The 27,465-nt window shown below is 40.2% G+C and overlaps 1 protein-coding gene across 1 annotated transcript in view; it reads right to left on the bottom strand.

Annotated features, from left to right (window-relative positions):
- The window catches only part of LOC104608732 (protein ROS1A-like), a 31,190-nt gene extending 4,107 nt beyond the window's left edge, over positions 1-27,083 (bottom strand). The window contains exons 1-20 of the mRNA XM_010274805.3: positions 26,713-27,083; positions 26,350-26,570; positions 25,466-26,194; positions 23,196-25,310; positions 22,757-23,110; positions 21,763-21,853; positions 20,073-21,675; positions 19,863-19,942; positions 19,621-19,705; positions 19,415-19,506; positions 19,265-19,333; positions 19,076-19,112; positions 18,893-18,975; positions 17,574-18,014; positions 7,311-7,347; positions 7,152-7,209; positions 6,713-6,852; positions 6,546-6,611; positions 6,337-6,451; positions 6,207-6,245 (exon numbers count right to left, since the gene is read on the bottom strand). Of these exons, the coding sequence (XP_010273107.1) occupies positions 6,207-6,245; positions 6,337-6,451; positions 6,546-6,611; positions 6,713-6,852; positions 7,152-7,209; positions 7,311-7,347; positions 17,574-18,014; positions 18,893-18,975; positions 19,076-19,112; positions 19,265-19,333; positions 19,415-19,506; positions 19,621-19,705; positions 19,863-19,942; positions 20,073-21,675; positions 21,763-21,853; positions 22,757-23,110; positions 23,196-25,310; positions 25,466-26,054 (6,094 nt within the window). The 5' untranslated portion in view covers positions 26,055-26,194; positions 26,350-26,570; positions 26,713-27,083. The remainder of the gene's footprint in view (positions 1-6,206; positions 6,246-6,336; positions 6,452-6,545; positions 6,612-6,712; positions 6,853-7,151; positions 7,210-7,310; positions 7,348-17,573; positions 18,015-18,892; positions 18,976-19,075; positions 19,113-19,264; positions 19,334-19,414; positions 19,507-19,620; positions 19,706-19,862; positions 19,943-20,072; positions 21,676-21,762; positions 21,854-22,756; positions 23,111-23,195; positions 25,311-25,465; positions 26,195-26,349; positions 26,571-26,712) is intronic.
- Between the last annotated feature and the right edge of the window lie 382 nt (positions 27,084-27,465).

The raw sequence follows: 27,465 nt of genomic DNA, 5'->3' as shown, positions 1-27,465 counted from the left end.
TCAAATAATGATTCTTTGGAGTAGATTTTTAATCAAACATAGCTTTAGTTTGATGTTATCATTGTTTTTTCCTTTTTTGGATAGAAGTTATCTTTGGGTGTTATGGGCCCACGAATAGGATCTCGTCATGGGTCGATCCACGGGGGAAACCCTCTGTTTTCCCTTGTTCCTCCCTGCTCTTGATGAACCTATCAAGGCGCCCTAATGGTGATTTGTTCAAGAGATCACCTAACTCTCCTTTACTCTCTTTCTTGACTGAATATTCGATATCCTCATTCAATAATGGTGTCTCCTTGAATAGGAGATTACAAGAGTCCTAATCTTAGGGAGTCTCCTTGCTGAATAGGGAGACTTCCAATTCTATCTTGCTAAGGATAAGATAAGCTAATCCTAATCTGATAATAAGATAAACTAATCCTAATCTGATAACAAGATAAAGTAATCCTAATCTGATAATAAGATAAACTAATCCTAATCTGATAACTTACTAACAAGATAAGATAAGAGCAATAGAATAAGATAAGAACAAGCAAGATGATCTAATCTAATCTGGCAGTGGGTCAGGTTCCTGTTGCTGCCGGCGGCGATGGTACGTCTTTCCGAGGAATTCGTCCATAACATTACTCCCCTCTTGGACTACGAGCTTGTCCTCAAGCTCGAACTCCGGATATGTGGCTTGGAACTCTGTCAATGGGATCCATGTGGCTTCGGCCGATGGTAAGCTACACCATTTCACCAAGACTTCAAGAACTCCTTGATTGAAACGAGAGCGGATGACAGCTTTAGGTTGGGGAATTAGTTTGCCATCTTGCAGGGGTGGCAGGGAGGGGACTTGGTCCGGAGGAACACCCGTAAATGGTTTCAGCAAGGTGATGTGGAAGACATCATGAATCCGGCTGGTCTCTGGCAGTTCTAGCTGGTAGGCCACACTGCCAATCCGTTGTAAAACCTTGAAGGGCCCATAGGACTTAGGGCCCAGTTTCGGGGCAACTATACTAGGACTAGTAATAGCTGCTCGGAGAAGCTGCTGTTGCTGTTGTTGATCATGTTGTTGCTTCTGCTGCTGCAGTTGTTGCTGTTGTTGGTTGTCTGGCTGCTGTGGCTGAGGGTGTTGCTGCTGCTGTGGACCAAGAAGAGTCTGCTGCTGCTGCTGTTGTTTGCCGGACGGCTCCGTCAAGTCTGGTCGGAGGCTGTTTGTGGTTACAGCCCTTCTGGATTCCTCTCCCTATTAGAGAAATACGATTCCAGCAAGCGTCGCAGCTCCCGGACATCGTCTTTGACCTCACAAACCTCCCTGCTGGTTTCTACGAGCCTATGCTCCAGTTCGTGGACCCTGGATGATAGCTGCTGCAGATCTCCCATGACGACCGGCTCTGATACCAGAATGTTATGGGCCCGCGAATAGGATCTCGTCACGGGTCGGTCCACGGGAGAAACCCTCTGTTTTCCCTTGTTCCTCCCTGCTCTTGATGAACCTATCTAGGCGCCCTAATGGTGATTTGTTCAAGAGATCACCTAACTCTCCTTTACTCTCTTTCTTGACTAAATATTCGATATCCTCATTCAATAATGGTGTCTCCTTAAATAGGAGATTACAAGAGTCCTAATCTTAGGGAGTCTCCTTGCTGAATAGGGAGACTTCCAATTCTATCTTGCTAAGGATAAGATAAGCTAATCCTAATCTGATAATAAGATAAACTAATCCTAATTTGATAACAAGATAAACTAATCCTAATCTGATAATAAGATAAACTAATCCTAATATGATAACTTACTAACGAGATAAGATAAGAGCAATAGAATAAGATAAGAACAAGCAAGATGATCTAATCTAATCTGGCGGTGGGTCAAGTTCTTGTTGTTGCCGGCGGCGATGGTACGTCTTTCCGAGGAATTCGTCCATAACATTGGGTTTGTCTCATAATGAAGTGGTGCATGACTTGCAGATTGTTATTGATGGATACGAAATGCTGTTGAAGAGTCTTGTCATCAAACCAGAGGAATAGGTCTTTTGAATCTAGAGTGAACATCATATTAGGTGGTGCTCAGAAGCACCAATTCATTGATGGAAATGTAAGCAAAAATAGCTGAGAGATTGGAGTTATAGTGAGGCTCTCCCTATTTGGAACAGGGTCTCCCCTCAATTAGCCAAGCCCAAGAAACTTTTGTATAAGAGAGACAACTTACAGACCAAATCTTGATTGCTAATGAGTGCCTGGAGGAAATGAGAAGATATAAAAACAAAGGCTTTGTATGTAAATTGGATCTAAAAAAGGCCTATGACTTGGTGGACTAGCATTTCCTATCACAAGTCTTAAGAAACTAGAAGCTTGGAAAAAAATGGTGTAAGTAGATTCATGGTTGTATCAGCTCTTGTCATTATTCTATCTTGGTTAATGGAGTGGTAAAGGATTTCTTTCCAGCCTCTAGGGGTGTAAGGTAAGGGGGTCCTCTCTCATCCTTCCTCTTCACCTTAATAGTTGATGTGCTTGGTACAAAGATCTCAAAGGCTGACAGGGAGAATATAGCTAGTGGGTGGAGAATAGGCAAGGATGGAATTCAAATTACCCATCTTCAATTTGCAAATGACTCACAGGTATGTTCTTTGTAAAGCTGATGGGGAGACTGGTTTTCACCTACTGGTGTCATGCCAGTTTGCAAAGTTTATATGGGAGTGGGCGTTCTCCCTCTTTGGGTGTACTTGGAACCCTCCATCAAACTTGCAAAGTCTTTTTTCCTCTTCTTTCTTCAGGTGGCGTTTGAAAAAGGGGTAGGACCATGTGGAGATGCCTGAGGGCTTCAGTATGTTGGTCTTTATGGGAAGAAAGAAACTCTAGGATCTTGTCTAAAGTAGAGAGAAGTGCTGAAGAGTTAGGAGAAATGATCCATATAAGGGTTGTACGGTGGCTGAAATCTTCAGAGCTGTTCACAAATTACACAACAGATGACATGTTGAGGAAGTGGGGTGAGATTGCTAGTTGCACTTGGACCAAAACAGGAATGAGTTTGTCTTGGACCCCTCCACTAGCTGGTTTCTTAAAACTAAACTTTGATGGGAATAGTAGAGGGAATCCTGGACACTCAGGGATTGGGGGTGTGTTTAGGGATGAGAATAGGATTGTTTCAGCCCTGTTCTCAGGCCCAATTGGAGTGGGTGATTCTCTCAGACCTGAGATCTATGCAAATATGGAAAGAGTCCAGAGAGCTAAGGAGATGAATACAAAAAAACTTATAATTGAAGGGGACTCAGAGGTAGTGGTAGGGTGGCCGAAGAAAAACAACAGTGGGTTATGGAATTATAGCAATGAGAGGAGGAAATTTAGGTGGATGGTTCAAGAGATGGAAGTCAAGGTCAGTTGGGTGAAAAGATTAGCTAACTCTTTTGCTGATGGGTTAGCTAAACAAGGGGTGGAGAGGGATTCTATTCTTTGGGCTCAGTTGTAACTCTTTTTTCATTTCTTGGGGGCTCAAGCCTCAGCTGGAAGATAAGAAAGTTTATCTTCCCCTTTGTAATTATTTTTCTGATTAATTAATGAAATGTGTTATTGATAAAAAAAAATGACTTATTAATTCTCTACAAAGGGGGTGACCTTGAGAAGGTGAGAAATCTAAAGATGTTAGATAGAAGCTTTGAAAGGATTTCCAGTCTGAGGAACAACCTTGAAAAGAGTAGTGTAGCATTAGCAAGTATGAATTTGGAGAGTAGAGAGGTGGAGACTATTACAGGATTTTAAGTGTTCTATATCTACTTGGTCTAGGACCTACTTGGGGCTTCCGTTAGGGGAAAATCCTAGGGAGAGTAGATTTTAGTGCCCAGTTGTAGAGAAGTTTGGAAAGAGATTGGCCTCATGGAAGAAGAATTACATCTCTTTAGGGGGTAGAATCACCTTGATTAGAGCCACCCTTGCTAACCTACCAATCTATTTTCTATCTATATTTAGGATCCCTTCTAGGAAATCTAAGAAACTGGAGAAGTTAATGAAGGACTTCCTTTGGGCACTGGGGGAAAGTGGAGTAAAGAGGAGCGAGGTTTGGGCATGGAGTATCTAAGTCAAAAGAACACAACTTTGTTGGGGGAAGTGGTTGTGGTGGTGGCCCCTAGAGAGAGAGAGAGAGAGAGAGAGAGAGATTATGGCATGAGGCAGTGGTTATGGTGCATCCCAATGTGTGGGATGCTAAAGTATCTTCATGAGCAACTTTGGCAACACCTTGGAAGGAAATTCACAGTATTCTTCCACAATTTTCCAACTTTGTCAAGTTTGATGTGCAACTCGATCCTTTTTAAGGGAGATACTTGGGTTGGAGAGGCTCCTTTGAAGGACCTCTTTTTGTCCTTATTCATTGTTTCTTGGTATAAAAAATAGTTTGTATCAAAATTCTTTTCCCCACTAGAAATTCCTTTGGCACCAAATTGGAATTTTGGGTTTCGTAGAGATTAAGGGATGGGGAGATTAAGAGTCTAACCAACTTATTGAGCCTTCTTGATAAAGTTATTCTGGACCAATGTTCTAAAACACAGAGGATGACGCGAGGGATTTCACTACCGAGAGGCATGAGGCATAGTTCAGAACGTAAGAGGCATAAACCTCCAGAACATAAGGAATGCCTCCTTAAGTGAAGGGAGATGAGGAGGAAGAAGAGGAAGGAGGATCTCATTTTTCTTTATTTTTAATAAAAATCTTTTATATTAAGAATGAAGATGCATACCACTAGTTAAAACCAACTTCCCTTTCTTTTCCTTTCCTTTCCTTTCCTTTTTTTTCTTTTTTTTTCGTCTTTTTATATGAGGTGTGCATGAGGTCTATACCTCTAGCATGCCTCATGAAAAAAGCATATGAGCACATATCTCTTGCACCTGAGGCATATGCCTCAGGGCATTTCGGGGGTGCCTCACCTGGAGGCACATTTCCAGGGGTATACTTCCCATGCCTTTTACAACACTAGCCAGGACCCCTCTAAATCAAACAAAAGGATTTGGATACCTCGGCCTTCTAGACTTTTCTCTTATGCTTCCTTTTTCAAGTCCCTTTGTCAATCTTCATCTCAACAAGTTTTTCCTTTTTAGGAGGTTTGGTGAAGGCCTATTCCCCCTAAGGTTTTGGCATTCTATTGGGAAGTGCTCTATGGGAAAGTAAACATCTTGGACAATCTACAAAAGAAAAGACCATTTCTTTGTATCTTACCCAATTGGTGCTCTTTGCAAGTCTCATGGTGAGGACTATTACCATTTACTAATTTCTTGTTATTTATTGCAGAGTTGTGGGAATGGCTTTTCCTGATGTTCGGGTGCAAGTGGAATAGGCCAACAGAAGTAAGCATGCTTTTTGATTCATCTACCTTTCCTTGGCACCAACAAAGAGGAAGAATTATGTGGAGGTGTGCAAAAGCAGCAATGATATGGATAGTGTGGGAAGAAAGGAATGGCAGGATATTCCAAGACAAGGAGAAGCCAACAAGAACTGAACGAGTGAATCTTGTATAGGGTTATTCTGAGGTTTAAATCCCTGGATTTATTTTATTAATTCTCTTTTGGTGATCTTTCGAGGAATTGGGCAGTAGTGGCAGGTAGCTCTCTTTGAAGAAGAGGTGTGTATGAGTTGGGCACTTCCTCCTAAAGGTTTTTTTAAGCTGAATTTTGATGGAAGCAGTCAAGGTAATCCAGGTGCCTCTGGGATGGGAGGGGTTCTAAGTAATTAGATTGGAAATGTGGTTCTTTACTTGGGGCCCCTTAGGTGTTGGGGACTCCATTAGGGCAGAATTACTAGCTGCCCTTCAAGGTGTACAGCTTGTTGTTCAGCTAGGAGTAGCACAAGTACGAATAGAAGGGGATTCCAAGGTGGTCATGGGTTGGCTACAGCACCTAGAGTCTATGATATGGTGTTTTAAGAATGAACTTAAGAAATTCAAGTGGCTACCAAGAAGTCTGTGTGCTAGAATACAATGGGTGGGGAAATCAGCAAATGCTATAACTGATAGTTTAGCCAAGCGAGTGGCAAACAGGGAACAATTGTATTAGGCACCTTGGTAGTTTGATAAAGGCTTTGCTTGTTTGAAGAGGTCACAGTTTGCACCTCTCCATGGGATACTTGTATCTATATATCTCCTTCTTCTAATAAAATAATTTTATTTATCAAAACAAGGGTAAGACGACAATAGTTGTTGCATTCAGCCAATAATGGTGTTAACACTGAGGACAAAGTTCATACCTTTCCAGAAGCAATTCTGAATATCTTGTGTTGAGAGACCTAGAAACCACAAACATTGTTCTGGAAGTCAGTTGTTTGAAATCTCACTTTGTAATTGGGCAATCAAGTCACTTTGTATTGCTTTTTTTACCTCTAAAAATTGTTGGTATTGATGTTCCAAAGTAAACTGTTCGTCTCTGTAGATTCCATAACCATGCTCGGGGAACATTAATTGGGTTAAGACTAGAATCATGGTCAGCAAACACCTGACAGGCATAATAATTTTGTTATAAAACCATCTGGTTCAGTGATTTAATGTCTAAAAGCTGAGATGCTGAATGGATAGAGCATAACTTTTACCTCATTAACCTGAAAGTATGTGCCATTAAGTGGAAAACTCCCCCTCATTGCTGTTCTGCAGGGTATCTGTCCAGGGGTATTGTAAATGTCAGTTAAAGAATCTGTAATCTAGTTAGATTCATTTTCCATAGTAGATATTATCTGCATATGGGGGTTGTGGTTCTCACCAATATTGTCCCCCGGACTGTTTGGGAACTTGCTTCTCGTTTACTGTTACACCCAAAGCATGTAGCATCATTGCATAAATTTCCAGATTCTTGGGAGATACAGCGTGCTTTGGGTGGCTCAATTGAGTCTGCTGTTTCACCTGATATTAAACATTGGTTGTGATTATAAAAATATTTTGTTCTGTTTAAAACCAACAACAGCTGGGAATAAATGTATATCATATTTTAACAAAAAATAGCTCATGGTCCACTTTATCAAGCATATAATTTCTGTCCTATGTTGTGATACCTGCAAACCACAGCACTGGTGGCATGTTGTCATAACTTTCACAATTTCAAATAACATGGGCTGTATAATATGCCTTGTAGGACTTGTGTGTCCCTTTATGTTGGAGACTAGCCAAACTAACACATTGGATTGCTAATATCATGTTCTTACCTGGTGTCCATATAGCAAGAAGGTATGGAGATGGATCATCCGGTTCTCTTCTGTCAATCTGCATATAGGTTACAGAAAGTGTATACCAATTAGCAAATTATTTTGGTTACGTATAATCCAACACAAATTTCCAGGGTAGCAACTGTAGAAATAACTTACCCCTTCTAGAAGCTGATGTGAATCTGGAAGTTCATAGCTGCAGTCAAGGAGACAAGTAGTTAGTAATAGTATACAACATGTAGGAATTTTGTTGTAGTTACACTGTAATAACTAAATTGGTGAGCTTGCTTGTCAACATTGATAATGATTTCCTAGAACCTGATTTTTTTTTGCTACATTTTTTATCATATAATTAGCAGATAAAAATTTTATTAATACATAAGATTATAATGCAACAAGTATCAACACTTGCACAATATATAATTGTTTACAAATTGAACTATCAACTCCCCCAACCAATGCTTTCCCAGATTGATTTCAGCCCCCAATTCATCTTTGACATATCTACCCCTTCTACAGTGAGAGAATCGGACGGAGTAATTTTGTTCTCCTGATCCATGTGAATGAGGTACTCATAGGTTGGGCCAAATCTTTTGCTTCTCTAATGTCATTCTTATAGCCCAACCCTCCAGGGAGGTTAGCCCCCATTCAGCCACCATACCACAAATTGTAAGTTGTCTTCCATCCCAGCCTAAAAGGATGAAGTAACAAACCAAAACCAATAAAGAAGAAACATTAGTTCTATCCTTGCTGAATTTTCTCCTCTGGTTGCACATGAATGCACCATAAATATATTCCTTTCATGATTTTGAACTACTCTATTAATGTGGCCATGGCTGATCTGGTTGGATTTCCCAGACACCAGCCATCAGAATTTTGTACTATTTTTATACTGATTTATTTGTTCTTTTAAACTGTGACCAAGGATATAATAAAGTAGAGGAGCAAGTCAGTTGGATTGGGCCAGGTTTAAACTCGACCCAAACCTGGCCTAAGGCCCAAGCCCAGATCGAATCCATGGTCAAGTCTGATTTGTCAAATCCGGCCCAGCCCGCATTGAAATTTGGTGCACCCAGGTTGGCCTGGTCCAGGCTCAGGTTGGTCAATCGACCCACATTAAAATTTAACATAAGCTTATAAGTTTAGGTATGTATGCTTGCAAATATGTTTTCTATATATGCATGCATGTATTTATACAGTTGGGCTAGGCTCAGGTTGGGAAAAGATTGGCTGGGTTTGGGACGGGTTTCAGCTACCTAAAGGCAATGCATGGGCCCAGCCCAAAAAATAAAATAAATAAAAAACCCAAATTTTTGGGCCTAGGCATAGCCCAAGGACTGAAAATCTAAACCCAGCATGTGTAAAATTGTTGGGGTTGAGTCGGTCCAGGCTCAAGTTGGGTCCGCCCAAATTGAACCCATATAATAAAGGAGTCAGCACTCTAGGGTTTAATCCATCTGAACAAGACCAAGAGAAGGCAAGTTCAATGGACCACTCATGCACACCTACTGATCTACTAATCCATATTGTATCCAGCTCATTTTCTAAGTTAACCATTTTGTATTGCTAATAGAAACAAATAACTGGGGAAACCAAGATGGCATTTTAAGTGCTTGATTATGTGAACAGATAAAAGGATAATACTATAAAATGGTTATTTTTTTTATAGATAAAATTCAATTGATTTCATTAGAAACAAATGATAAATAGTTCGTTACAAGCATCCCAATATGAGGCGTGAGGTGCAGCCTCACTCATTGATATAGAAACATCATAAAGTTACAATTGGGCCCAGTACAATTGTTCCCTAGTTACTCCTTGTTTAGCTAGAGAATCAGCAAAAGCATTTGCCTCCCTCCCCACCCATTGTATAGTTACCTCCATGACTCCATCTGCTGAGTTAACCATTTGAATTTCTTCAATTCATTTCTGTAAGCCCAGATCACTGAATCTGGGTTTTTTAGCCAACCCGCCACCACCTTGGAGTCCCCTTCTATCACCAAATTTTCCAATCCTAACTCTCTTGCATTCTGTACACCTTGTAGGGCTGCGCACAATTCTGCCTTTAAGGAGTCTCCATTCCCCATTCGAGGAGCTCAGTTTGGCCGTAGTGGTAGCAGTGGATTGGCATATGGCCGGAGTGGTAGTAGTGGACCTACATATAACCGGAGTGGTAGTAGTGAACCCTTGCTAATGGTTCCACATCCTCCATTTGTGGTATTGGTAATGTTAACATGGACCTTGTACACTTATCCTCAGTTTTGTATGTCCCTAAATTTCCTTTTAATCTTATGTCAGTTAGTAAGTTGACCAAGTCTCTTAATTGTTCTATTACCTTTTACCCTTCTTCGTGTGTTTTTTAGGATCTCAAGACGGGGATGAAGATTAGTGGAGGGCATGAAGCTGGTGGATTGTATTATCTTGATGGTGGTGGAAGTACGTCAACAGCTCTTTAGTCATCTCTTTCTCCTCTCTAGTGGCACTATCGATTTGGTCATCCTTCACTGAAAGTTTTGAAGTCTTTGGTTCCTTCGTTGAATCATCTTTCTGTTATGAATTGTGAGTCGTGTCAGTTGGGGAAACATCATCATGTTCCCTTTAGCCCTCGAGTTGATAACCATATGTCGAGTCCTTTTTCTTTGGTTCATTCAGATGTTTGGGATCCTTATAAAGTAATGTCATACAATGGATATAAATATTTTGTCATTTTTGTTGATGGTTATTCAAGGATGACGTGGCTATAATTTAATGAAAGAAATGAGTGAATTGTTTACCATTTTCCAAAAATTTTATGTTGAGATTTGCAACCAATTTGGTGTTCACATTAAAATTTTCCGTTCTGATAATGGCCGTGAATATTTCTCTTTATCATTTCAAGAATACCTAAACCAACATGGCATTATCCATCAGACTTCATGTACCTACACCCCACAACAAAATGGGGTGGCTGAGAGAAAGAATCGCCATCTTTTAGAAACAGCCCGATTCCTCATGCATCACATGAATGTCCCCAAACCTTTTTGGAGTGATGCAGTGCTTACTTCTTGCTTCTTGATTAACCGGATGCCCACGTCTATCCTTGATGGTCATTCTCCATTCACCACATTGTTTCCTACCTTGTCTCCATTTCCTCTTTCTCCTTGGGTTTTTGGGTGTGTCTGCTTCGTTCATAATCTGGGGCCAGGAAGGGACAAGTTAGATGCACGATCTATTAAGTGCATCTTCCTTGGCTATTCTCGGACTCAGAAAGGGTATAAGTGTTATCATCCTAGCTCTCGACGTTCCTTTGTGTGTGCCGATGTTACCTTCTTTGAGTCTACTCCATTTTTCTTAGGGTCCGGTGATGTTTCTTCCTCTTCATCACCTCCTCCCCTTCCTCTTCTAGTTGTGGATTCTATTCCTCTTGTTCCAGTTGTGACCAAGTCCTTGCCTCTGGTGCCACCGCCTGTTGAACGACCACCTATCCGTCACGTGTATACACATCACCCACATGTACCAGCTCCTCCTCCAGCTCCATCATCGTCGACAGATCCGGCAGTTGTTCCCACACCAGCCCCAACCCCAGTATCTGATCTTGATCTTCCCATTGCCTTGAGGAAAGGTAAACGTAGTTGTACCCTTCATCCTATTTCTAATTATGTCTCTCTCACTCATCTTTCTTCTTCCAATCGCCAGTTTATCTCCCTGTTATCCTCTATTGTTATCGCTAATGATGTCTAGGAAGCCCTTGCCTCTCCAAGATGGCGTCGTGCGATGGAAGAACTCTCAGCTTTAGCTCATAATCATACATAGGAACTCACCACTCTTCCTTCTAGTAAGCATGTTGTTGGTTGTAAGTGGGTTTATACTGTTAAGTACTTACCTGATGGTAGTGTAGAGCGGCTAAAAGCTAAACTGGTTGCCAAAGGGTATTCCCAAACCTATGGTATTGATTACACAGAGAATTTCTCCCCGGTTGCTAAGATTGGTTCAATTCGTGTTGTGATTTCTCTTGCTGCGATGTATGATTGGCCCCTCTATCAGCTTGGTATCAAGAATGCCTTCTTGCATGGTGATCTGCTCAAGGAGGTCTATATGGAGCAACCACCGGGGTTTGTTGCTCAGGGGGAGGATGGTAAGGTGTGCCAACTATTGAAGGCCATTTATGGGCTTAAACAGTCTCCTCGAGCATGGTTTGGTAGATTCAGTGAGGTGGTAAATAAGTTTGGTATGAAACAGTGCCAAGTTGACCATTCAGTCTTCAGTCATGACTCTCAGGTAGGGAAGATCCTATTGGTGGTGTATGTAGATGATATTGTCATTACCAGAAATGATAAAATGGGCATTGACAGGTTGAAGGCTTTTCTGCAGGAACATTTTCAGACAAAGGACCTTAGTAGATTGAAATATTTCTTGGGGATAGAAGTAACAAGGTCTAAGCATGGTATTAACTTGTGTTAGAGGAAATATGTTCTTGATCTACTTGAAGAAACAAGTTTGTTAGGTGCTAAACTAGTTGAAACACCTACGGAAACAAACACTAAGATGAGCAGTGATATGGGCGAAGTGTTTGAAGACCCTGGCAGATATCGGCGACTTGTAGGTAAACTGAACTACCTAACTATCACCCGGCCAGACATTTCATTTGCAGTTAGTGTGGTAAGTCAGTTCATGTAGAAACCTCTGGTTCCACATTGGGATGTGGTTCTAAGAATTGTGAGGTATTTAAAGGGGGCTCTTGGTCGTGGTTTGATATACAGAAGTGGTGAAAAACTTGAAATAAAAGGATATACTGATACTGATTGGGCCGGTTCTATATCTGATAGGAGATCTACCATAGGCTATTGCACTTTTCTTGGGGGTAATCTGGTGACATGGAAAAGTAAGAAGCATACAGTTGTGGAAAGAAGCAGTGCAGAGGTAGAATATAGAGCTATGGCACATACTACTTGTGAATTAGTGTGGCTGAGGAATCTTCTACAAAAGATGGGATACACCATTGATACTCCAATGAAGTTCTACTGTGACAATCAGGCTGTAGTTCATATTTCCTCTAATCCGGTGTTTCATGAGAGAACCAAGCACATAGAGGTTGACTGTCACTTTGTTAGAGAGAAGGTGCTAAGTGGAGTGATAGATACTGCATATGTTAACACAGGGAACCAGTGGGCAGATTTGTTTACTAAAGGATTGAGTCGGGGAAGAGTGGACTACATATGTAATAAGCTGGGATTATATGATATATACTTTTCAGCTTGAGGGGGAGTTAGTGTCGAGTATGTAGGGTATTTCTGTCTTTGTGCTTATGTTTAGGTTGCTGATATGTAAGGTTATGTTAAATCTAATGTCCCTAACTTAAGTAGGGGCACATGTGACTTTTCCACAATATATTAGTAATATAAAACAAATCTGGCCGAATGGGAGAGTTGACTTTTCTCTCATTCGAACCAGACCTTTTCATCCCTTTATTCTCTTCTCCTTTCTCTCTCTCTCTCTCTCTCTCTTCTTTCTTTCCCTTGACTGTTATTAGACTAACAAGCAGGCCGAATCCTAATAAAAGCCACATCTGGGCCTAGTGCTTTAGACCTATTCATGGAGAACACTGCCTTTCTTATTTCTTCTTCCTCAAAATCTCTTTCTAGCCAATTTGCTGCCTCCTCATCTAGTAAAGGCCACTCCAAACCTTCTAAGGTCAATCTATCCTCTAGAGGTCTCCTGTAAAGGGATTTGAAGTGGTCCACAAAGATTATGGCAATTTCATCTTGATTTGAGATTAGCTCTCCATTGATTTCCAACCTAGCCACAAAGTTTTTTGTGCGCCTTCTTCCATTGGCGATCACATGAAAGAATTGTGTATTCCCATCCCCTTCCTTTATCCATTTTTGTCTTGACTTTTGTCTCCAAGATATTTCCTCTCTCTTGAGGACTTCTTCCAATTCTTTTTTTGATTTCCATCTTAAATCCCTCTCTTCTGCATGGAGATTTCTCTCAATTTCCACATTGTCCAACTCTTCAATCTGGGAAATTAGAGTCAGTTTCCTTTCTTCTAACCTTCCAAAATGATCCCTATTCCACTCCTTTATTTTAGATCTTAATCTTTGCAATTTCTGATGGAATTTGATTCCTTCCCACCTTATTCTTCTTAGTTCCTCCTTCCACCAATCCTCCACTTTTCGAATAAAATCCAGATGTGTCAATCTGATAGGCCCCCAATTATCCTTACATATGCTAGGAGAGGGAAAGGCAGCATAAGCCAGGTCAGCAGTCTGTTAAGGAGGGAAATGTTTAGATATTGGTGTGCTTATTGTAGCTATGCCAGCTGGGGCTTATTGTAGCTATGGCAGCTGGGCATTTCTAAAGGGAGTTAGTTATGATGTCAGGAGGGAATAAGAAGGGAGTTTCGGGATAGGGAGGGATCATTCTGTGTGTGAGGAATATTTTGAGTGTTTGGGAGAGCCGGCGGTCTCTCGAAGAACCGACCAACTGTTATTACTTTCCATTGAATGAATACAAGTTTCTTTTCATTTGAGCTGTGTATTTTTGCTATGTGTCTGAGAATTGTGTGTGAGATCTTCGGGACATATCACAACCACATGTTTTCAAATTTGAAAGGAGCAGGGCCATGTAAGAAGATTTATGTTCCTAATCTAATGGCATGGTGATCTGAAGTGACTCTAGGCAACGCCCTAGAAACGAAACCTTCCCAATGATTTTCCCATCCTCTATTGAACAGAAATCTATCCAGCTTTGAGCATAGTGGGTTTTCCTAAAAATTGGACCAAGTGAAATTGGATTGAAATAGGGAGATCTCCTTCAATTCATACAAGTCTGAATTCATTAAATTTACTCATACTAGTGGTGATAGACTGATTGGGATTAGAAGTTCCGTTGAAAAATCTTATCACATTGAAGTCCCCTCCCAAACACCAAGCACCTTTCCACAAACCCCAAATTGCATACAATTCCTCCCACATATCACTTCTCTCTATAAGTATGTGGTCCATAGACATTAGTTAACACCCAATTGAATCCATCCTCCACGCTCTTGAATTTCACTAATACAGTATACCTATCTATCAATTCCTCCATTGCTTCAAGCACTTCATCCTTCCACAAAAATCACTATACCCCCTTAAGCCCCCCAAGATGGAGCCTCAACCCATCTTATTCCTCTCGCTCTCCACAAACTACTGATCAAACTTCTACCACACTCATTTTTTGGGCACACCATTTCTTGAGTGTCAAATTCGATATTGCTGACCTTAATACTATAAAATGGTTATAAGGTCAGCAATATCGAATTTGACAAACTATTGGGTACTCAAGAAATGGTGTGCCCAAAAAATGAGTGTGGTAGAAATGCAAATGTTGACATAGATGAATGGGAAAACGAGAAAGGATGGAATCAGAAATTAACTTTTTCTAGGAAACCTATGGGCAGCTCCAATAGGTGATAATATTAGGAAAAGTAAACTATGATGGTTTGGTCACGTGAAGAGAAGGCCATCTACAACACCAATAAGAAGTGATGTGTTACAAGTTGAAATGGTAAATTTTAGGAATAAAATTACCTTACCATTTTTCAAAAAAAAAAATGTGTTACAAGTTGAAAGGGCTAGAGGCATAGTTTTCAAGGCACCAAGGTGAGGCTAGGCAACAGGGGGCGCCTTGTGGCCTAGTCACCTAGGCGGGCACCTAGGCGTCACCTAGGCGATGGATTTTTTTAAGTGAAAATACATATCCTAGGTAGTTCCCTAGGTTCCATAACCATCTTTCCTTAATAACTATCCATAATTTTCATAAGAAAATTATAAACTTCATGTTTATGTCTAGAAAATCAACATATTTATGAGAAGAAAAAGAAGAAAGAAAAGAAAATTAAAAAAATATGGGGACTGAACCCCTATTTTTGTTATAGGAAAAGAAGAAAAGAAAAGGTGGAAGAAGAAGGAGAAGAAGAAGATGTGGAGGAAGAAATGTGTTGATTAGACAAAACTTTAAGTTTTTCCCTTATTGGTTCAAATTCTGAAGTCATTGAGGGTTCAATACAGTAGTTAACAATGCTTGTGTTGATTAAACCCTAACAAATAAGAAAATAATAAAAAAAAATAGTTTATAAACACAAAAAATGAATGTTTTTGTTTAATAATGTCTATTTTATAATTATAATCTCAAAAAAGTAATAATATAAAAGTATTTTATAAGATAGTATACAAAACTGCTAGGCGACTAAGCGAGGCAAGCCTCCAAGGGCACCTTGTCGCCTAGGCATCGCCTAGGCACCCACCTAGGTGTCGCCTTGACAACTATGGCTAGAGGAGCTAGGAGCAGACCGTAAGGACTGGATTGAAGTAGTGAGAAATGATGTTTGGTTGGGTAACACCTCCATCAAAGAGCTATACCCTTCCGTTTATGCAATCTCTAATCGTAGGGATGAACCCATTGCTTCCTTTTTGTTTCCTTCTAATTCCACCTCCATTTTGGGTGAGACCTTGTAATGCAGGAGCTGAAGAATCAAATTTGAAATTTTCTAAAACTTTCTGTATTTCTGTATATTTGGATAGTATGGGTATTTTTGTCATTTTGACCATTCCCATGTGGGCTTGGGCTATAGCATCTTGTTCCTCTAGATTAGTAGTGCTTCTCTTTCAATTTTTAGTTTATTTTCATTAGTAGGTAGAAAGTTATTATGTTTCTTGATGCACAAGATGAGGGGTGGCTTTTTTGTAATTATGGTGAACAGTTTTCCGGGCCACACAAGTCACTCTATAAAAAGATGTATTCTCTTCCTTTTGACGCTAATGAGATTTCTTTAGAGATCTCTTACATGTTTGTTGTATAGAGTGATTCCTACAAACCCTAGAGTGATTCTAGGACCCTTGGAGTGATTCCTTGGGATTTCTCTCTTTTCTCTCTCTCTCTCTCTCATATATATATATATATTATGATAGTTTGTTGCTAGCCCTACTGCATCACCTTAGCCTTAGAAGAGGTCTTCATGACTGTGAGGTTGACAGGATATTGGATTTGATTCAAAACCTTGAGAATGTTTACTTAGATCCCTCTCACATTGACTCTCAGCTCTGGACTCTCTCCCCATCAGCCATCTTCACTTGTTCCTCTTTCTTTTTATCATTATTGAATCCAGTGACTTTGGGGGCCAACTGTTTCAACGAAAGAAATCTGGGGTAAGCCTGTCCCGCATAAGATTGGGGGTTTCTGCTAGGAAGTTTTTTGGGATAGAATTAATACTTGCGAGCTTCTTCAAAGGAAAAGACCTAATTGCTGCTTGTCCCCTCATTGGTGTATCCTTTGTAAGGCCAATGGTGAGTCCACTCATTACCTTCTAATATCCTATCCTCTTACACTGTCAATTTGGGAATGGTCTTCTTCCTTGTTTGGGTGGAGGTGGACCCCCCCCCCCCCCCTACCAAATGTTCAAAAGCTGTTTGACCCTACCTTTGTTAGCTGGCAAAAGAAGAGGGGAAAATACTATGGAGATGTTTAAGGGCTGCAGTTTGTTGGACTATTTGGGAAGAGAGAAATCAAAGGCTGCTTGAAGGCAAAGAAAGAAGTTTGGATCATTGGATGCTCTAATTGAAATCATTACAGTTAGGGTGATCCATTGGGTGAAAACTTTAAATCTTTTTGGTGGTATTCCTGCAGTAGAATTGAGGAGGAAGTGGGGAGAAGTGGCTGAATCTGAGCCATTGAAAGAGTTAGTTGTACCTACTTGGTCTCCCCCTACTAATGGTTTCATCAAGCTGAATTTTGATGGTCGCAGTGAAGGAAATCCTGGACCTTCAAGTATTGGAGGTGTTTTTAGGGATGAAGATGGCAAAACGGAGGCTCTTTTCTCTGCTCCCATTGGTGTTGGAGACTCTTTAAAAGCAGAAATCCTTGTTGTGTTGGAAGGAGCCAAGAGAGCCAAAGAGTTTAACCTTACTAAGATTTTAATAGAAGGGGATTCTAAGCTGGTTATTGGCTGGCTTCAAGAAGAGGAGGAGAGGGGATGGTGGACTTTCATAAATGAGAAGGAAATTTAGATACTTAACACAAGGAATGGAGGTCAAGCTGAATTGGTTTAAGTGAGATGCCAACTCCATGGCTAATGCTTTAGCTAAACAAGGGGTGGGAAGAAACTCTAATTTTTGGGCTATATTGTAATTCATTTTATGGCATCTATCTGGGGGAGTTAAGAGAGTTTATCTTCTCCTTTTTGTATCTTCCTTTGGCTTAATTATTAATGAATTTCAGTTATTGATCAAAAAGGAAGTGAGAAATGATGTAACAATTTAGCAATGGATATAACAAAACAGAATTGCAAAACAAGATTCATGTAACTAACCCTGTATAATTGGGACAAGGATTAGATAAATGGTGGTGATAATTCTTTTGATAAATAATTATGATGTTAACATGAAAAAGTGGTTTCCAACTTACACTTGGTGTTCTGTTCGAAGCCTGCTCACATTCTTCAGCTTTTGTACAGGGATAGAAGCAGCTTGTGGAGTCAAGGCAACTAAAGCCTTAGACAGGTCACCATCCTGCAGTTCAATTTTATTCTCTTGTATGTAGTTCTGCAGGTTCAGTGTGAACTCTTCAATGTTGAGTTTGATAACTGGAATTTCATCAGGATCCTCAAAAAAAGCATCCTCAATGTCACTTTCAATCACTTCTGTACGTTCTGGCTCTGGTGTTGCTGGCACTTCAATGATAGGTTCACAGATGTTCCCTTCAGTGATTGTTGTTGGTAATGGGCTTGCCTCTGGTAGAGGTAGTGGTACTGGATTTATACGCATCTGTGGACCTTGGTCATCTGCAATGGGTGCAGTTGAACTTACTAGACCTTTCTCTTCTGGCCCTGGCAGGGCAAGCCTTGCACTGCATCCAACGCCATCCATTAGTCATCTTGTTTATTAAAAATATGAAATGCACTTAAGTTTTCATAATCATTTATTTATTTTTTTGATCAATTGGTAATAAACCAATTTTATTGATTATATAAAAGGAATTTATGCATATACAGGTTTGTTCCAGTCACCCCTCATGGTACAACAGGCTAGAAAAGCCATGTCACACTCTTTGGCCTTCATATTACATTCCCCCAGTACAATTGAGTCTTTTGCACCACTTGTCTAGCTAACCTATCAACTAGACTGTTAGCTGATCTTTGAACCCAAGTATACCTTGTACCTACTAACCCTGCCAAGTACTCTCTCTCTCTCATTGGGTCATAAATGCAGATTTTATACTGCTGCTTTATTTCTCTCTAAATAATGCAATAACTCAGATGATCATATGACCATCTGATTGATTTGCTTATTGGGTTCAGATCCATCGATTAGTGAATTGCAGGGGAAGAAGGGAAGCTCAGTAGTCATTTTCTACTGGGTGATCATGTTGAAGGGGTTCTATAAGTTTAGGGTGAACCACAAAGGACAAAGATCAACTTGATTCAATGATTATATATGTATTTTGTACAGCTGCATTTGTTTCTCTAAAATGATGCAATAGATTCAATGATTGTATAATTATTGGATTGATCCAGTTATTAGGAATATATGACCTCTCCTGTTGGGAACATTTAGTGGGTTCAGATCTATCCCATGTTTGAATAAGAGGATGCCTGATGGTATGGTTGTTGGGAGGGGGTTAAGCAGGCATTGTCAGTTACTAGAGGATGGCAATGGAATTTGATCTCAGATCTGACATACTTGGTTGTAAACATCTAAGCTATGGTAAAGTAGATAATATAGAACCTTGCAAATGCACTTGCGAAGTGTCTGCATTCTGTTCTCATTGGACATGCATTGCAGTTTGGCTTGCTTTTAGTACAAAAAACCTGCACAAAACAAATCATGGTATCCCTTTATTCTGCTTGCAACTAATTACAAGTTGAGGAAAGAAATCATGTCATCTTTCTTTGAAGTGCCATATTGTACCTTTCCAAATGTAATCAATTGATAATGTAATTCATACCTGTAAAGACACCATAAAGTAAATTAATGACAGATTTCTTTGGTCTTTGGATCCATAGTTTCTGGTGCCATTGCTAGTTTATATAATTTACATACGAAATACTTGCAACCTTAATGAATGTAAACAACAGTAAGGATTAATTCTGGAATTACAATGTTCGTTGATCAAGTTTGCATAGACGAGGCCAAAGATACTTCTGAATTGTCTCCAGCACTGGGTACCTGTGCAGGCCCTTGAAGATTAGCATGTTCATGTGATGAAAATTTTCAATATTTTTGATTGGTTAGCATACAAATACTTACAGTTCTAGAAGATGTAACTGAAGTGACTCAGGCAGTGGTTGGAGTGGAACCCATCCAAGTCTTACAGCTATGCGACCAACGTTTGTGTCAACCTTGAGGGAAAAAAGTGTGAACCTTATTAATGACAACAGTAGAATGTTCAGTTGAAGGTTTGGTTTTTCATATATTTGCCTTATACAACAAGTACTTGACAACATAAATCTTACCGGAAAAGCAAGATTGTGAAGTGTCAGAAGGCGTACGCACTCCACACTTTTCAACCCTAAGCCTCTTATGCTTAACAAATATTCCCTATGAGCAATAAAACATTTTAAAAATTATAGAATATATAGAACTTAGTACACTATGTATCATACACAGTTGGCTGTTTATGATGGATTAATCAATTTGTTGACCTACTATGATTTTTCAACTCATGTTTTCAAGGAGGAAGTACGTCTACGCTTACTTTGCTTTGTCAGGTGGAACATCTCTTAACCACTCAAGATCAATGCTTCCATGATCTCTAACCAGTCGATTGAGGAAATCCTGCACAAATTATGCTGACCGTAGTTAGATGATTAGACCTATTATGACTAATAAAAAATTCAAATTGATGGATTCAACTGAAGAAAATAATATTGTGATTTCTTTTCTGCACATGTATGATGCAATTCACCTTTATTCTCTCTGCAAGCATATTGTTCATTCCTCGTTCTTTGATGGATTTAGCAATATCATTAACATCTGCACATCTCACTGCTTCCCAGTCCACTGAGTCCATTGTATCATTACTTCTCTCTCTTTTTCCATGTTTGGCACAAGTCTCCTTTCTTAAAATATCCCAGTCAAATGCATTATTTTTCTTCTTCTCAACTTTTTCCTTCTTGTCTTTCATTGTGCCCACAGTTATCCCACTAGATGTTTTTCCAGAAGCACGCACTTGCTCTTCTGAGTTTAACTTTGCTGTATTACTGTTCATGGGTTTCAGTTCACCCACCAAGCATGTTCTTTCCACAACGTCAATAGTATCCCCAGAAAAACTTGTTGATCTAGAAACTTGCTGCATTATGGTATTCTGCTGCCTTTGAACAAGTTCATCAAGAAGCTTTTTAGGTTCTGCATTAGGAGTCCTTTCTGCTTGGGAGGTTTCTGTCCTCTCTTTTTTATTTTTGTAAGAGTGTGGATTCTTTTCTCTGCAAGCTTCTGGTTCTAATCTACTGAATTGGTGCACTGCATGCTTGCTTAAAGATCCATTTGGGTCAGCTCTTGGTCCTGCATGAGCACTTAATATCTCATTTTGTAGAGCTGTTGTTTCACTTAAAGAATCTGGAATTGGTCCAAATCCTTTGCTTGTGATGTCTGCGCTATTTAACTCAGAAATTTGTGACACAGTTGAAGGCAAGGAAGGTCTGCTTTCCTCACTTAACAGGTCAAGACACTCAACTTCAAGTACTCCTGAATCTGGTGTCATGTGCAAACTATATTTACTGGAAGGGATAATGGGTACTTGTGTATGGGGGTGAAGGGAATTGAACTGGTAGATGGATGCAAATGAGGTTTCCAAGCTAGCTAATCTGTCCATACTTGACTTTTTCTTGTCAGACTCCATATTTTTTGATTGGTTACATCCATCCATGGAGTTTAGATTAAATGACAATCTGTCATATCCATAGTTGTAAAATTCTTGAAACCTGGTTGTTCCTGCCATCTGAAGAAGCTCCATAAAAGAAGTGGTAGCATTGAAACCAATAGATCTGTGAACTGTTGTTAGATCTTTTGAGTTGGACTCCAAACATGATCGAATCCTTTCAGTGGTCTGAGAAATGGATGTGCCTACAGAGTTTTGAGATGAAACTGCATCCTCCTGTGCCCTTCTATCATCTGCTTCTGCAAAACTCAGAGATCCTTCTTTTCTGGCCAGGCTCTCTGTTCTGTTTTCTGGTGATCCCTGGTACAATTCTGCTGCCCTGCTCTGGACAACTCTCTGCCTGCTACTTGAATTGTCTGCCAGGCTGTCACCTCCCATATTGCTTCCAAATGATTCATTGCTGTTTGCCACTTCTCTCTCTTCCATTTGCTCAGCTTCATGGAGCATCATGGATTTTTGATTGTAGACTGGTTTTCTTGACAAATTTTCATTCCATTTCAGGGTTTCATCTGAATCTATTATGCACACCTCTGGCTTTTCTGTTAATACAACTGTCCCATCCTCATAGCATGTGTTCCGGCTATTTGTTGGCTGAAGCGGAAATCGTGCAGCCAAGGACATGAAGGCAGAGCTGCAAAGCAGAAAGAAATGAGAGAGTTTCTCTATCAGAGTGTAGAGGACACTTTATTCTAAGATCTACTTTGGTAAACAGGCTTACCTGGAAAGATGGTCAGATACATTCTGGGTAAGAAAGACGCCAATCACTGAGTCCACAACAGATCCTTTCCACCGTGAAAAGCGTCTATCTCCTGTGAAGAGTTTTGCCTTACTGTTAGTAAATATATGCAGAAGGTACAAGCTCCGGTATCTGCTAGAAGTAATTAGGTATTTGAGATCTTAATATTTCTATTATTTGTTCCTCTTGTTTTTAATATGTCGAATTGGTGTCTCTAGATTCACGCTGTCATATTTTGATTAAGTAAATGAAAATTTTATTGTATTATATGTTTATGTGAAAATACAAAAAAGATCCATATCCCAAAGTGCTTTAAAGCATTCCACACTCTACACCCAAAGCATTCTGCCAATTAAAGGCAATCTTCATGCCTAAAAATCTTGAATTCATTAGGAATAAGAGTCCAATCCATTGGAAATGAACTCAAGCATTAAGACAATCTTTTGGATGCAATCTGATCTAAATCTAATACATAAAATTCAGATCTAATCCATTTATATTATGACAATTATAAGTCCATGTGATCGAATGTGACCAGACCCAAATTTGGAAGTAATGGATTTTCCTCTACACACAAGTCTTTTGAGAGGCATCCGAAATCCCATAAGAATATTCTTGATATTCCTTCTATTCTGTCAAGTTTAAAGGGAAAGTCCTTTGATAGGGGATGTTCAAGGATTAGGGTAAACTGAAGGGAGGTTCTAGTATTTTTCTTAGAAAACTTGGGAGTTAAGGATTCTTCATTTTTTATTTTGATGCAGCTTCCTATTTTGTATCTGGCACGCTAAATCTGTCTTCATTCACTCATTGAGGCTATTGAAATACTACAGGTGCATCTATTTGACTCCAAGTTAGCTATCCTGAAATATTATTAGAGGAGACATACCAGTGAAAAAAGAAAAACAGCTAATGCAGCTGATTTTGTATATATTTGAAAGCTTGTCAAACACATATTTCTTTGGTGTCATTGTGGTACCTTGGACAAGACGCATGCGATGAATGAACGAGTCTGCCCTTCCTTGAAACACTGTCCTTTCTTTTTCCCACCATTTTCTCTTATCTGCATCCATTTCATCAATATCATCACTGACTGCTTTCCCCATCAGAAGATTCCATACTCGATTTGTCTCTGGGTCGAGGTCAACTTTGGGCCGGGAGCGGCGTCTTGGCCCTTCATAGGGAACCATTGTGCCATATCCAGTGTAAGGAATTAGTGCTTTTTGCTCTTTCTCTGTATTTGTGCTGCTACTGCCATTAATGCTTAGATCATTCAATCTGTGAACAAGTTCATCTATTGAAATGATTTGAGTATGTGTTCCAGCTGTTGGACCTGCATCAAATGTGCCATATATCTTGTTACTGCTACTACAATTATTATAAAATGGATTTGCTTCAAAGAACATGGGGGAAAGTACCTGCTGATTTGGCCAAGGATTGGTACAAAGAACCCTTTTGTTCTTGCAACCACCCTGCATTTGTGCTGGAGCAAGACGTTGAATCATTGAGAGATCCCTTCTTAGCTCGTCTTTTTCTGATACTCTTTTTATTGTTATCTGAAGAGAGGGCTTTCATGCAAGCTTGATGTCCATGGAAAATCTCAGTTCTTTGCCCATCACCAGATGTCAGTGTTTTAGGAGTGTCTTGCAGCAGTTGGGTGCAATGAGGAATTGCAGTTGAGACCAAGTTGTGAACCTCATTTGGACCCTTGGATCTCTTTTTGGTCTTTTCTTTGAGGTCAAAAGTTTCTGAAGTTTCCAGATTATCAATGGCAGCCCCACATTCTGTTTCTGTGCATGAAAGCAATTCTTTGGAGATATTTTGCACAGGTTGATTGTGCTCCACAACAGTACAATTAGCATAGACTTTTGGTAGAGATTTACTAACTCCAATCTTTGGCCTCTGTGTGCCATCATTGAGTTGGAGGCCCAGTGTTTCATGGTTACTCTGTGATGCATGTTTGTGACCGTCTTTTGTGACTACCATAGAAGATGAAGTTCTAGATGTGGAAGTATTAGGCTCCTTCTCAGTCTTGTATTTTTTGTAAATTTCTGGAAGATGCATCCCATAATTGCTTTGGAGTTCATTTCCATGAAGTATATTTTGGTAAAATTGTAAGGAATTGTAATGGGTACCAATCAGATTTATTTTTCTTAGATGTGCCCCATTTATAGTATGAGAATATTCCCTCTTTGAGCCCCTTGTTTTTGTGGTATCAGTAACTAGTGGATGCGCACCATTATCAGGATGATCACAACTTTCTAGTATTGATTGTGGACCATTCTGTGATGTTGATTGTATAACTCCCTCTTGGTTAGAAGGGGTAATCCCTATCTTTAAGACTGTATCACCTGTGCCTTCTCCATGTAAATGTTGATGCTTAAAATGATGACCATTTTCTCCAGTACTTGGGCTTGCACTTGCTGCTCTTGTGTCATTTTTTTTCCTTGCAAGGGCCTTCAGATTCACCCTTGTTGGGTGTTGCCTTGCTGGTACTGGGGTTGTAGGGGCTGGATTTTCAGGCAGCGAAAAGTAGTTCTGAATCAGTTGATTCACAGAAGAGTCCAGGTCATGTGCAATCCCCCCTGTTGTGTTATTTACTGTGGCTTCAATACCTTGCCTGGGCTGCACTGTAGATTTTGTTTGAGAGTCATTGTTCACCTGGATGCCTAAGTCTTGCTTTTGAGATTCTGAGTTCAAATTAAGAGTCTGCCTACATGATGAGTTGTCCTTGCCATGAAAAATTACCTCCTGATGAGAGAGTGATGTGCTATAGCTATGCATTTCGGCTCCTGCTTGATCCACCAAATCAAAATTTAGAGCACGCTTGCATGATTTTACAGAAGGCTCAAGTGATGGGCCATTGATCTCCAATACTGTCTCTGAAGGGGTGTCTGAGGTTTTGAGGCCCTTCCTTCTTACATACTTCCGCTTCCCAGATGGGTTTTCTTTTGTACTGACCTGCTTAGGAGTTGTTGGCTTTGGTGTCCTTTTGGGTTTGCCTTCTATTATGACTTTGGGTCTAATCTTTTTCCTTTTTGGCTTCTGTTGGGGTTTCTTGTTCAGATCAATGTAGTCGTCACCTCCCTTATCAAGATTGTGATTTTCCACAATTCTATGGTCTCCTCCCTTGCTATAATTTTGATTTTCTTCCAACTTGTTGTCACTTCTCTTGCTATGATTGTGATCTTCCGGAATGTTGTGGCTATTTTCCTTGTTAAGATTGTGATTTTCCTCTAATGAGGCAACCAAGGGAGTAGAAGGCATACCCAGCATGGTTTGTGGAAATTTTTCACCACCAAGCTCTGTAGGTTCATTCCCATTTTGTGTAACTAGCGCCTTATCCTTTTCCTTATTAGACCTTTCTTTTACTGAGATACTGGGTATTTCAGAAAGCTGTTCGTTCTGAATTCTGTTGCCCTTATCTGGTGTTACTGGTGAAAAGGACATAACTTCATCCAAGGTGTCATCTAGTGTTCTATTAGGTAAGGCATTAAGATCATAGGAGGGAAGATAAGGAACAGGAAACCCATCTGTAAAATCACAACTCTACATTTTCATTAGTCAGAAGAAAACTATAACAAGAATTCAACAATTTAGATGCAAGCCACCAAGGAGTATTTCTTTCAATATGAGATGGGAAAATCTCAGGCATTAAAGAGGAAAAAAAGTAGACACAGTTACTCACACTGTGGAATTTGTTGCGGATAGTTGTTATTCCAGTGGTTTGATCTGAGTGATAAGTCCTGGTTTGCAAGCAACAAGGTAGCGGAGTTGGATTCTCCTCGCCCAATGTTAGAATACTGGATAGGAAACAAAAGGCTGCTTCCAGCATTGTTGTTCCCATGCTGGGGGGCACCTGCAGAAGTTGCTGAAGCCGGGGTTGTGAAAGCCAGGAGGTTCCCAAAAGAAACATACTGCCCACATGCAGAGGTATCCGCTAAAGCCTGTGTGTGAGTGCCAACCATGCGAACAGAACCTCTGCTATTCCCAGCCAATGCCGCCTCCCAATTGTTGAGACTTCTATGCTGATCCATAAAATGCATCGAACCATAGCATGCAGCCAACTCATTTGAAATTGAAGTCTCCTGGAGAGCAGGTAGGTGACCTAGCGTCTGTAGCCAGTTTGATCGATCTAGCTGGTTACCCTGAGTGTTGCCGGAGGTTGGCTGCGGTCTCGTAGGAACAGGCTTTGCAGGAGTTACCGGAATCCAGGAGCCGCCCTCGTTCGGAAATTCTATATCTCCTGGAACCGAGAACTCCTTGCTGAAGTCCATTTCTTCTGTAAAAATCTATCCTTTTCCTCTGTTTTCAACTGGCCTCAAGCAAGACCAGAGTTGCAACTCTGAAAGCCCCGTCCACGAGCCTGTAACCACGCGTTTTTACTTTAAGATATTTTGTAATCCGGCAGCGGAACCTGCAACCAAGGAACAAATTAGTGGCGACTCTGTGACCAGTTCGAGTGAAGAGCAACTCCCACCACGAGCCTGTATCCAGCTCTGGTGGTACTACTTGTGCTTATCCAGATCCGGCAGTGAGTTGTGACCAGATCCCGTTGGAGCCTATTCTTACATTCAGATCTGGCGACACTGCTAGCTATTGCAAGTCCAATTGCTGGACCTGAAGTCCATTTCTTCTGCAAAAAATCTTATATTTTTCCTCTATTTTCAACTGGCCAACGTTGTAATCTTGCCCGGAAGCTCCAATTTTCTGCTCCGATGTAAATTCTCTAGAAAATTAAAGATAGCCTCTTAAACCCTTCTCGATTTCATACGCCATTGTCCAAATATATCCTGCCAAAACCCCAATTACAATCCACATTCACATTCTTAAACAAAAAAACCAAATTTTCTCAGAAACCCAGATCAATTAGCGGCAGAAGAAAAAAGAAAACAGAAAAACAGCCCCCTTTTAGCTGGAAAAGAGAATACTAACCGAGGAAGAACGAAATACCACCAAAATTACTTTGAGAGCTAACAGATCTCTCTCAGCATGCAGGTCAACCCGGTTCAACTGGTGGAAAGCATGCAATCCTACTTGCCCAGAATATCGCAGGAGAACTCTATTCAACAAGCTTACCATCATGATCATATAATATCATCCACAGAGTATTTCCATGTATGTTGATGGCTCTTTTGTTTGACTCAGAGCCTGCTGGAACTGGTTGCATTATTTTAACAAATGAGAACCTGGTTCTCTGTGCAGGAAGCAAAGGACTGAAAAGCCCACCATTCAGCATGAAGGACGCCAGAGCTGAAGTCCTTGAATGAGGTCTCGTTCAGGGCGTTTCAATGACTGAAGTGGCTGAACTGAATGAGTTATTGCATTGCCTTTTATTACGTTGAGTAGGTTAATGAGCTCCTTCTGGCTGAACGACTTGTTAGGTAGAATATCCATTAAAAGACAAAGCAATAAATCATTCTGTTAAGCTTCTTTTAACTCTATTACCATTTACCAATCTCTTAATCTAAAAGGTCCGTTTGGTTTTTTTGGAATAAGTGCTTGGAATTAGAATTCAACTGTTTGTTTAGTGGGAATAAAATTCCAATTCTCATTCTTGGTAAAATGAGATTCTCCCCTATGGAGGAGTGGCCATTCAAAGCTCCCCTACAGGGAATAGGGAATTGGATTCTCATTACAAAGTCTGTCTAGAGGTAAAGAATTCATGACAAAAAACCCCCAAACCCT

Source organism: Nelumbo nucifera, chromosome 6 (assembly GCF_055504915.1).
Source record: "Nelumbo nucifera cultivar China Antique chromosome 6, China Antique-T2T, whole genome shotgun sequence".
Taxonomy (NCBI): Eukaryota; Viridiplantae; Streptophyta; class Magnoliopsida; order Proteales; family Nelumbonaceae; genus Nelumbo; species Nelumbo nucifera.
This window is presented reverse-complemented; position numbering and strand designations above follow the sequence as displayed.